General features: G+C 50.6%; 1 protein-coding gene across 1 annotated transcript in view; it reads left to right on the plus strand.

Moving 5' to 3' along the window:
* The window catches only part of ABCG1 (ATP binding cassette subfamily G member 1), a gene marked incomplete at its 3' end in the record, with an annotated part of 51,457 nt that overhangs the window by 3,773 nt on the left and 35,376 nt on the right, over positions 1-12,308 (plus strand). The window contains exon 2 of the mRNA XM_079705301.1: positions 2,917-3,160. Within this exon, the coding sequence (XP_079561427.1) occupies positions 2,917-3,160 (244 nt within the window). The remainder of the gene's footprint in view (positions 1-2,916; positions 3,161-12,308) is intronic.

Genomic DNA, 12,308 nt, shown 5'->3' on the forward strand with positions numbered 1-12,308 from the left:
TTCCAAAAGCCCCTCCCCCGTTCCCAAATCAGAGCTGCAGCCCCTGAATTTCAGATCTCTAGATGTTCCGCTGTCTTGCTGCCGAGCCTTTGCACGTGCTGTTCCCTCGCAGGGAACGCCGGTCGTGGACGAGCACCCCTTCCCCACCCCACCTCGCTAAGCTCACCTCACAGTTTATTTCCTCAGAAACACCGTGTATCCCCACCCAGGACCCCCACTGCCTTGCGTGACCCTCGTGGGTCCCTGCATCGTCTTGTTCTAGCTCTTGCCCCTGGGTATTGAAATTGTTTGCGGCCCAGTCTTGGACTTGAGCTTGCTGAGGCCACAGGCCATGTCTGTCTGGCTGACTGCTGATCCCCAGGGCTTTATCTGGGCTGTGAGGGAGAGAGTGAGTGAGAGGACAGATAGGCTTGGAGTCTAGACGGGCAAGTCAGACCCTCATCATAATCCAGGGCTGGCATCTGCTCCAGCTGGCAGGTGGGTGGAGTCATGGCTGTTCGTCCCTGTATTCATGTAGGTTTCATTAAAAAGGGAAGACCCGACCTGTCCCTGGGCTTCCTCCGGGGTTGACGCGAGTGGTGGGTGCTGGGGGAGGTTGTGGATGGTCCAAGGTGGTTGGAGGTGGAGGGGGCCACGCCCTGGGGAGGGGCTTCTGGAAGCTCCCGCCCCCAACTGAACACAGAGCAATTGGCTCTCCCGGCATTAGAGCCAGTGCCCCGGCAGGACGTGGGTCTGGAAGTAGACGTCTCACCTTTCCAGGTGGCGGTGAGGATGGACTTTGGGGACCAGGCCTGGAGCTAACTGTCTCACCCATTACTCTGTCCACTACCCACCCCCCCAGCAAAGCCAGGATTTGGTGCTTCCAGGGCCCCTGTGGAGTCAAACGGGGTTATAACCCTGGGACAGCAGCTCGTGTTCCCAGGAGCAAGACAGGTGGGCCCAGGGATGGCCTTTGGTGCTGCTCTAGGTGCTGGAGCTGCAGGTGCACGTCCTCACCCGCGGGTCAAAGCCAAGAGCGTGCTGAGCTGGGGCAGGGTCTCCTGTTGTTCCTTCAAGGGGCCCCGACGCAGAAGGCACCAGACAAGCTCGGATGTAGAGGCCACGCCCTGCAGCGCCCTCCCGGCAGGCAGCGGGAGAGGCTCGTTCTCAGCCCAGGCTCCGAGGAGGCCCGTTGTCAGGCTAACGCAAACCTCCCCAATTATGTGGAGGATGCACGAACCTACTCCTGCTTGTGTTTGAAGCATTTCTCATGCTCGGTGCCAGCGGCAAACCAAGATGAATTTTGTCGGAGTTTTACTCCGCACTTTAATTTTTAGCCACAGAACATTACAGTCAGGGAGCTAAGTTCTGATGCAGTTAAGCTTTCCAGAGGTAGGAGATGCCTGGGAGGTGTGTGTGTTGTGTGTCTTTTTCTTAAGCAGCAAAGCAGCATTTTCAAACAGCACAAGAACCGGAAACCCCTGTGCCCACATCTCCCCACCCCCCTATTTGTGTTTTAAAGATTCAAAACCTCCAAATCGTCCAAGATTTCCACAATGGAAATAATGTGGAATAATAATAATGGAAATCCTCTTCAAGGATGCAGTCACGTACCCTCAGGAGGCCACTCTAATGTGGGGGAGGGCTTGTTTCGGTCACTAGAGTTGCTGGAGTTTATAAGGATGTTTATGGATGATCCACTCTCTGGTTTTGTTTTAGCCTTTTGTTAGAAACAATAACGATCAAAAAGCCATCAACTTTAAAGAAATACCTCACAACCTGTGGAAAAATAACAGTCTGATGTTATTTAGAACAAATAGCAGTATAGCAGTGTCTCCCCAGTCCTACGGCCGTCAGAAGGGCCTGAATTATCAAAGGTGGTTGTCCACGGGCTCTCCAGATCAGGCTGACTGCCTTCAACAGTATGGAGGAGTGTCTCCAGAGGCCCACACTTTTGGCACTGTGAAATGTTCTGTCTTGATTCAAGAGGCAGCTAGAAAGAGCACAGCACATTATTCATCCACCCCAGGGTTCTTCTGTGTTTTGGAGGTGCCTAAAGCATATTGACTTGTCCAGCGTTGCCAAGCCATTAGAAAGGATATTCCTTTCTTTGCTTAAATACCTTTGGTCCTTGGCTTATCTGTAACGGTTCAATGGACTCCCAATGGAAGCTTGAGAAGCCAATGTAGCTATGTATTAGGTATCCAGGTGATGCAGTGGAAGAGGCACCCGTTTTCTAAGATGACTCATCCTGGGATCACTTCTGCCCCTCACTTGATCGTAGAGCTCAGAGCAAGTTCCTTAAAATAGTCTGTGCCTCAGTTTCCTTGTCTGTATCCCAGAGAAAAACAAATCAACCTTTCCAACACTTCAGTGCTATTATGAAGATATGGTGAGAGAGGAGAGCTGTAGGCATTTGGAAAATTTACAAGGAAAACACAAAGACCGTCTCCCACAAACCCCGTCAGGTCAAGTGGTATCATCGCCCTTGAGAAATGTTTATGAGGTTACGCCAGGAAGGGACTAAAAGAGCTCATTGTAAAGCGTTTTCAGTTGTGCATTTCTTAGCAGCCTCATGCATTTTTATGGGATTTTTTAGTGAGTGGACTGTAGGTAGATCATTTTTAGGGTGGCTGGTGTTTCATTCTTTGAGATGTATTTATCAGTTTTGTGATTAGATGTTATGATTCCTAAATAAGATGGTAGATCATAGCTTATCTTTAGCATGTTTTTAGTAGAAGAATAAGTGAGGGCCGGGGAGGAGGCATTCCTCCAGGTGAGCATCCTTCCTGTGATGCTGAGGGCACCACGGAGGGTGAGAAGCACCGATCGATGACGCTGGCTGATCAATGGCCCTGAGCCTAACGGTGAGTCCCTGTGGTCCTTCCCGTGGTGTAACTTATACCTGCTCTCGGTGCTTCCTCCCCATCTTTCTAGAATGGCAGCAGTTGCTCTGCAGCAATGACAGAGCCCAAGTCAGTGTGCGTCTCTGTGGACGAGGTGGTCTCTAGCAACCGCGAGGTCATGGAGATGGAGCTGCTGAACGGACACCTGAAGAAGGAGGACAACAGTGTCACAGAGGCCCAGCGCCTCTCCTCCCTGCCGCGGAGGGCGGCCGTGAACATCGAATTCAAGGACCTTTCCTATTCGGTCCCAGAAGGCCCCTGGTGGAGGAAGAAAGGTAGGCCGGGGGCTGCTGTGTGCATCCAGAGGCGCAGGCACCTCGGAGGAAGGAACAGGTCGTTTGGGAAGATCTGGGTCTGGAAGCTGGGAGGCTGATTCTCTTTCCAGACTCTGGCTCTGCCGTGGCCAATGTATGTAATTGCTTTATGCCCGATTTTTCCTCACTTAGGATATGAACAGATCAGATTAGATGACTCAAGATTCACAGCGTTTGTTGTGTTTTTTTTGACTGAGTGTAGTTGATTTACAATGCTGTGTTAGTTTCAGGTGTATAGAAAAGTGATTCAGTTATACATATATATATACGTATATATATGTATGCACTTTTCCAGATTCTTTTCCATGATAGGTTATTACAAGATATTGAATATAGTTCCCTGTGCTACACAGTAGGTCCTTGTTGGTTCTCTATTTTATAAATATATAGTCGTGTGTATCTGTTCATCCCAAACTCCTAATTTATCCGCCCCCCGCTTCCCTTTTGGTGACCATAAGATTCTTTTCTACGTCTGTGAGTCACACACTGGTTCTTAAACTCTGATATGATCACAGAGTTTGACCAGGGTCCATGTGTGCTGGTTTCCTGTCTGCACTCGGCGGGTCCTCTTTACTGGCTGCTGTTAATGTTAGTCTTTCGAGATAGGACTCTTTTTTTAATGTTTCAGAGCAAAGTGGAAGCCAGGTGTTTCCTCCCAAGCTTGAAGTGTTGAAAAGTAACCAGTGACCTCTAGTAACCTCTCTGGAAACCAGTCATGTATGTTTACAGATCTTGAAAGGACTGTCTCATGGAGGGGGGGCGTTGGTGGGCTCTCCATAAAAACAGAAGAGATGATGGAGGAGGTGGGACTCGGAGGTCTCGGAAGAGCCACACACACAGGAGTTTGCCGCCGGCCTGTTGCCTGTTAATGGGAATTGGCGACTGATGGTATTCTGAGTTTTCTTAGCAACGTGGATGCTCCTTTGCCAGCTCTAGATTTTCAGAGTGTGTGGAGTTCATGCCCCCCTGGGTTGGTATTTCTTTCTCGAGCCTGCCCGACTTCCTCCCGAGGAACTCACTCCTCATCCCCCGCGGCCCCGTGCACCCTCCATCTGCCCATCTTTGAGGGGGGGTGACTGGGAGAGGACGTGTTACACATCACCCAGAAACAGTGGTCCTCGGTTTCTAATGAATCATTTCAAACAACTTGAAAATCTATGAGGAATTTGGAACAAAGTGACTCAGGTACCCCCGGAATATCCTGGAATATTGGGGTTGTTTAGAGCTCTCAACTTAAATCTAGATTCAATCCTTCTTCCTTTTTGAAGAAGACCCACCAAGACTCACTCGTTTACTTTTCATCTTTCTCCCCCTGTTGCCTTCATGTTGCTTCCTACTCTCTTGACGTGAAGAAGTTGAGACGGTTGGCGTGGGCACCCTGGAATTCCTTGGAGCCATGATTTTAGAACCTTGATTGGCTGGTCCCTGGGACCTTCGAGCCAAGCTGGTTGTGGGATGATTTTGTGTCTGTTTGCACAAATGGGAACAGATCCCAAACCTTGTCAGCGGCTGATACTATAGCATTGTTATCTGAGACTCAACATTTTCAGTGTGCCAGCCTGTTTTGTTAACAAATTCTGTGAGAGGCTCAGGATTGGGCCCATTTGTTTGAGCCTCTTGAAATTTCAACAGAAGATTCCGGCCTTTTCCTTCTCCACTTGAACAAAGATTTTACCGAAAAAATGCACTGAGCGACCAGGAGGGTGTTGTGAGGTTTTGACCTGATGTGTCTCTATAGACAAACTGCGGCAGACCTGTGGGCCACGTGGGCAGGTTTCTGTCCACGTGTTACAAGTGGCCTTAGAAACGTGGTCATCATGCTGAAAACGCTTGGATGGGTATCCTCTCAGGTGAAGGCTTGAAATGCAGAAATGCACATATTTGAAAACCATGGCAGAATCTTGGTTTGAAATCCAACCCAGCAGGTGTTCACCTGGGGCTGGCAGGTGAAGACTATCATTTCCTGGTCAGGTGTGCGGCTTGCCCACCCTCTGTTCTCTGCATGTTAGAACTGGTCACACTGATTGTCAACGGTGATGGCCTCTTAATTAATGAGGGAGGGGCCACTACTGTCCATGGCGGGTGGCCTCCTAGGAAGCCCCGCCCAGATGGCTGCCAGATAAACACTTGCCCTGCAGTAACCTGTGTGGGCTTAAGCAGGGAGGAGTAGAAAGTGGGCCCCAGGGACCTGCCTCTGAGTCAGAGATGGCTAGGGCTGGAGAGGAAGTCGGGCACCATGAGCCTGGTGCATCCAGGTTTTTGGTTTCTCAACCAGCGAGCCTGACTTCTCTGTCTGGCTTCCTCCCGGCCTCTGTCTCCGCCCCAGCGCCTGTGCCCACTTCCCTCTCTCTGGGCCCCTTCTCCCATGTAGCCCCGTGGGTACCCTCGCTGTTCAGAATTCAGATGGTTTATCACTCCCGCATACCTTGAGGGTGTGGGATACTTGTCCACCTTCTCACTGAATAGAAAGGAAGCCACGTGTGAAGGGCTTGCCCCGAGCCTGAGCTGGGGGGTAGGCCAGGGGCTGGGTGGTGGTTTCCAACTCTGTGGTCCAGCTTGGGCACCCGGGCAGCGCCTGGTGCAGGGCCTCAGGGTGCCAGGGTCCCCATGGCCATAGGGAAGCAGCGCTCCTTCTCCAGGCTTGGTGCCCACAAATGCTTGCCGAGCTGGCAAACATTTCCCTTTTCTCTTGGTGGCAGTTTTATATTTCGCGTCACCTCTGTGTGATGCCCAGCGTGATGCTAAGTGTGACCAAACTTTGGGGCAGGAGCTTTTGCTCTTACTTCTCTGACCATATTCTGTTTTTCTGTCTGTATCAAGTCAATAGTTTTTGGGGGTTTTTTTTAATTCAACTTTATGTGCTGAGCTCATTGTCATGACCACAGTGAAGTGTGTGGTGAAGGACAAAGGAGCCTGAGGGCTGGAGTGATTCGCTCAAGGTCGGAGCCAGCAAGGTCCGCCATCCAGCCGTCGGATTCCTAGTCCAGGCTTCTTTTCATCACGAAGACACTGGGCCACTCCAGTAAACTCTAGGAAAGCCGTTTTCTCCCAGAACATGGTGCTACAACACAAACTCAACCCAGAATGCTGTAGCAAAGCCTGGCACTGGGATTAGAATAATATTAAAAACTCCTACACAATTATTTTAAAGAAAGAGGACGGAGAAAGAGAGCTTCATGATCCTTAGTAGAAAGGTCATAAGTGACTCCACAGCAGTATTTTTAAGAAGGCAACGTCAGGCACTGATTCTTTGTAATTCTTGAGCTTGACAATTGCCAGGCATTGACTTCAGCGTCTAAGAAAACAACTTGTATTTTCAATTGTAGCTCCATTTTCACCATATGATTCATGATGTCTTGAGAGGAAAATCTGGATCATATAATAGATTCCTAGTAGACAACATAATCGTGAAAGGAACTGTTCTCAGGAGAAAAAAAGTACACCCCAAGGATGATGTCCCTGGCTTCTGATACAGTCATTACTTTCCCTCAAGGAATTCACTCACAGAGCCTAAGTCGATGGGACAGGCGATTTGGAGCAATGTGGACTCTGGTGCCGTTACACAGACTATCGTGTCGAGGGACGTAGGGGAACGATCCGGTTTGATTGTCCTCACTCACCCCAGTGCGACTTACTTTTGAAAGCAGCTTTTGCTTCCTGGATGGTAGACACTGCGTTGGCGTTGGTAACATTTAGGACCCCTTGTTAAGAAGAGAAACCACGTTGTGAAATGCTGAGGTGGAGCAGAGAAAATTCTACACTCAGACAGCACTCTGTGGCTTTCAGAGCTCGTCCACACTGTGGAGTTAAGGGGGGACTCTGGGTCGTCTGTCCCCCAAGGAGACTGGAGCCATTTCCATTTATACAATTCAAGCAGCCCTTTGGACCAGTTGGCTCAGGGGCCAATCCTGTCCTTTCAATGTGTGGAGTACACGAGGTTCAGAGATATATCCCTGGTCACAGGCGCAGGGGAGGTGGGACGTGAAGGCAGGTCTGGGGGGCTTGAGGCTATAGGACCTGACAAGACACCTAGTAAACATCCGGCCCTGAGGTGGGCACACAACAGGACCATGATGGCACGGATGTGCCTCACCCCATTTTACAAAACCACTGGGGGTGGCCTTGACTGTTACCTCTGACTCATTTCCCCTTTAATCGGCCTGCTTGGATGTCAGTCACCTCTGCCTTTCATAAGGACCCATAAAGAGGTTTCCTAATCCCATGGAGAGGCTTGGCTGTCCTGTCTCCTCCCCCAGGGAGGTGAGGCTGGCATGTATGGCACGCTTTGCACAAACAGGTGACATGATTCTTAGAAATGAAATAACACCTCCCAAGATGACCCTGTGGGTTGAGAACAAAAGTAATCATATCTGAGGGTTTGGAGAGTTTCCTTTACTCTTCCCCAGCCTGGCTGGGGCCTCAACACAGTAACACTCCGATGGAATGGGACAGCACCTCCTACTTTGAAACCGGACCCTCCAGCCTCATCCTTGCCAAATGCCAGGATGGAGTTAAATATTCTGGGCAGCCCCACATCAGGTTATCTGTATTGGTTTGATTCTGAGCTATAAAAATGCATTTGAACATCTTTCTCAATTTGAAGTTTGCTTTCTCTTAATTTCCATGGCAATTTCACAAGGCCTGCTCTGACAGGCTGGCTAAAATGAGTAGAATGTGCCATTAAAATTCCTTTCAGCGATTCCATTAAAGTAAGACTGGATTCCAACGCAGCGCTGGGTGACTTGATCCAACCGACTGGGACAGGGGTGGGGAGGGAAGGCCAGATAAAGGGGGACTCTGGAAATCCCAGAGCAGAGAGGGGGCTCCAGAGGGGGGTGCTGCTCAAGTGCAAAGGCGGGTTTCTGTTCCCCTAGCATGAATGAATTACTTTTGTACTTCTTGGAAACTCTCATGTTAAGGTGGGCTTTCTTTGGGGTGCAAAAGAAATGGCTTTTGATACTGTGCCTTTGTCTTTATTTGAGGCTGTGACTGGTCTTATATATAGTGCAGTGTGGCAAACCTAAACCTTGCTTGCCAGGGATCCCTGCTTGAGGCTGGGGCTTTACACCGGGAACCCAATGACCCCAGGTCGCCTTGGCGAACGCAGATGGCTGGACACCTCCTCCCATCCCCTCCCGGGCCAGTTCTCAGGCTCTCAGTGGCTTCCTCTCGGGCCCATTTGGTGATGAGGTCTTCTGGAATAGTTCTGTACCTCCGTCTTATATACTCCAAAAGAGGCTTTGAAAAACTGTGGAGGATGGGCTGACGCTCAGGACAGATGGATGTAGCATGACCATGTACAAAACCAAAAGGGTTTGCTAGTTTACAGGCAGAACTTGAACATCCAAGGGGTCTAGGCACCCCTTCTCCAGCCAGCCCCTTCTCTCCCTTGGAGCACACTATGTGGAAGCCAGACCATCACCAGTTGGGACCTGGAATCAGGGGTGCGTGATTCAAGTGTGGCTCGATCAGGCTCAACAGCCCCCGTAGACACGGCACAAGTGGCCCTGCCGACACTGGCTCTTCTCCTTTGCTTCACTGTCAGGCCACCCCCGTCGCCTTCCGATTGGCAAGGCACAGTAACACGTTGCTATTTTTCCAGAGAGTGTGCCTGGTCTGGAGCCATCTGGTCTCTTCAGTGCGACTCTGCAGGACTATGTTCTGCTCAGTGAGGGGTTGGTGTCACTATCACTTTTCAAGGACATTCTTGCCACACTCATTTTCACCTGCTCTCATTTTCACCTGCTTGGGTGGGGGGGTGCCCTCCTGCCTTCCTTTAACACCCCAAATATGCTGACATCTTGAAAACTTCACATGCCGGAACTAACGTCCTCTCTTATAAACCAGAACCGAATCCATCAAGGCCAAGAAATAACACAGGGTGACATTCTGCTGAACACAAAACCATTTCTTTTTTCTATAAATTGGCAGAAGAAAATGTTTAGTAACCATACACCTGCTCTTTTGGAGTTCAGTTGTAGAATCAACAGATTTGCTTATTTAAGGAACAAAGGTAACCATGTGGGTCAGATTAAAAAAACATTTGGAAAGACTGAACCCTACAAACCAGGGGTTTGTAGAATGAAGGTACGTGCTCTATAAAACCCTTGCTGATGGAGTTCCAAAACCTCTAAAGGAAAGCTTACATTCAAGTAAAATATCTCTGATACTGAATGTTTTTGCCCCTAATTTGAGAAAAGGCATCGAGCGGAGTTTTCAGAGTGAAGGCTGGAGGCTGATGCACCTGCAGGGACCCGGCCTCACCCACAGCCCTTGGTTTTACTTCTCACTTTGTCAGCCGTCTTGTCGTTAGTCACCTTTGTGCTTGTGGGGTAAATGGCATTCGGTGTCAAACTTAAGACATACCAGAGTGATTTCAAGACTGTGATTATGTCCAGCTGAGACCTGTATTTAGAGCCTGAATCTTGGAGCCCAAAGGGGCCTGGGAGCTCCCTCATCTGGCCTCTCACCCGTGGAGCAGTCCCTCTTGCCCCATGACAACGGGCGGCCAGCCTCTGTCTGGGCAGCAGCCAGAGCCTGACATCTCTCTGCGTGGCCAGGTCCATGTTTGCACAACTCTCATTCTTAGAATTCTGTCTGTTGAGCTGAAATCTCAATTCGAGTCATGTTCATTTGTTGATCCAAGTTCTGCTTTTTGGAATTCTGCAGAACACATACAATCTTGGTCTTGAAATGAGCTCACGAATTGGGAGGAGGAAAGCCTAACCATGTACAAAACAGGTACATCAAGATCCAGGGCTACCTGGAAAGGAGGAAATAAGAAGCCTGTGGTTCGTGGAGGAGATGAGGCTGGAGTCCTGCTTTGGGAGCAGGTACCACAGTGGCATCCCTGGGGGCACGGCAGTGAGCAGGGGCCCCTGCTGGAACGTTCTTGGTCTTGGTTGTGAACTGGTAAGGGCGGAGATCAACGGAAAAACAGAACCTGAGTGACTCTTCCTGTTTCTTTTACTGTCATAAGGTGAACGGATGTGCTCAGACAAAAAAGTCCCTCGCCTTGATAGCTCCACTGCCTATCTTGAAAGCGAAACTTTTAGCAGGAATTTTATGGGATTTCTCAGTTTTTATTTCTTCCCTCCCACTTTTTTGGCGGGAGAAGTGTCTATTTTTTTTTAAATTAAAAATAATTGTTTACTAAGCAAATGCTGTTTGCTTTAGCACATTGTCTCATTAAGTGTTCCCCGGAAAGCCACGGGGCATTATCAGTATGGACATTACCCAGGAGAAAAGGAGGCTTAGAAGGAGGCAGATCTCAGGTTCAGGCTTAGACCGCAAGTCCTAACGACCTGCCTCTCAACAAGCTCCACTGAGAACCCTTCTCCCTTTTGTCATTTCGCAGGTCCACGTAAGATGAGCTGTTTTTCTCACCTTTTCTTTGCGGATGACAAACACATCCCTAGACCCTGGCGGCAGCAGGGTTGCCACAAAAGCCCTTCTCATCTGCTGGGGAAGGGGACCCCCAGATTTCCTTCATGAGCTGGGCTGGGGGCAGTTTTGGCTTCCATCGTGAATCAGAACTCCGTCCAGCTGGCTGGGGTCTGTGCGGGGCGCCTCTGCTCGCCCTGCCTCTCCAGGACGGGGTTATTGGGCCCCCTGTCGTCCACCCCTACGTTCCTTCCAAGGGCGACCGGACCGGCTTGTCTCGAAGGAGCGAATTCATTCTGGCCAGTCCCCACCCCCACCCCCCGCCCGCCGAGAGGGCTCTTCCTCCGGCTTTAAAAACGGAGTAAAAACCCATCTCTTTTCTTGGCCGGGGCGGACGCTGACTCTGCAGGCATGGGGCCCAGGGTGACGTTTGTGCTGTCCCAGCCAAGCGGCAGGGACACACCTGCTTTCAGATATAGATCTGGCTGAGGGTCCGGCAGAGGCTCCCTGGAGGTTTTCGTGCTCCTCGGGAATCCTAAATTTTCAGCGGTTGAAAGAGAAGATCACGGTCGGCCTAGCTGCGGGCCCGGCAGGTGCGCCCCGCTGCGCGTGCGCAGTGGCCGCCGGCCGCCGCCGCGCGCGCCGGGGTTACTACCGGTCAACGCTCGCGGGTAACCTCGGCGGCGCCGCGCGATTGGCTGCGCGCCGGGCGCTGTTGCTAAGCGTGAGCAGAGGACGCCGAGCTCCTAGGTCCCGATGCTGCGGCCCCTCCGAGCAGGCCGGGGTCTCACCCTACCCCCGACTGGGGCTGCCCTGTGCACAGCGGACCCCCGGGCATGCACTCCCCACTGCTCCAGCCCAGATCCGACTAACACCTGGGCCCGGAAAGTGGGAGAACATTTCCAGTAGCCTAATTTTGCTCTGGAGGCATCACTAAAATGGATCTGAGGAATGGAGATATTTCTTACCCAATGATTATTATTTTGATGTCTTTAAGCATAATTGGGAAACTTCACTGGAATAGAAATAGCACATAGATATTTAGAAAGGCTGTCCTCAGGAAAATGGCTGGCGTCCTGTGCAGTGTCTCAGTCCTTATCGCTTTCATCAGAATGGGGAGGCTCCATGAATTTTCCAGACTTCTATTTAAAGTGGCAAGTGGGGCCATTAGGTCAGGTGCATGCGTTTCCTGTGAGACAACCGAAACCTGAATCCTCATGAAATATTCTTGTTTTGCTTTGTTTTAGGTTCTCCCTGTGGGTGAAGTAATGAGAGGCAAGGCCTCCTGGTTTGGGCCAAGTCAGCGTTTACAAATGACCAGGGTGGATTTTGGAATCCTGGAATTCCCTTAGGAATCTGAGTGGCAGGTCCAGTAAGTGGGCTGGAATCCAGTATCACGCTGCAAGGCTGCCTCTTCCCTGATCTCTGCTGACTCACTTCCATCCTGGGCGTGTTAGCGAGGCTTAGAGAAATAGCAGCTGAACTTTAGGTGTGCTTCCCGTAGCATCCAGTACACATCGTGTGCATGTGTGTGTGTGTGTGTGTGCGTGCGTGTGCGTGTGTGTGTGAGAGAATCCATACATGCGATCATAAGCCCCGTTCCAGCGCCTCAAAGGCCTGGGATGCCTTGATGGAACTGGAGGTGCCATGCTTTGCCTCCCCCTGGAAACCAGGGTCTTCCCTAGACAGCCAGACGGTCTGGTTCCTATGGGCTGAATTTAGGTGA

This window comes from Hyperoodon ampullatus (assembly GCF_949752795.1).
Source record: "Hyperoodon ampullatus genome assembly, chromosome: 5".
NCBI lineage: Eukaryota > Metazoa > Chordata > Mammalia > Artiodactyla > Ziphiidae > Hyperoodon > Hyperoodon ampullatus.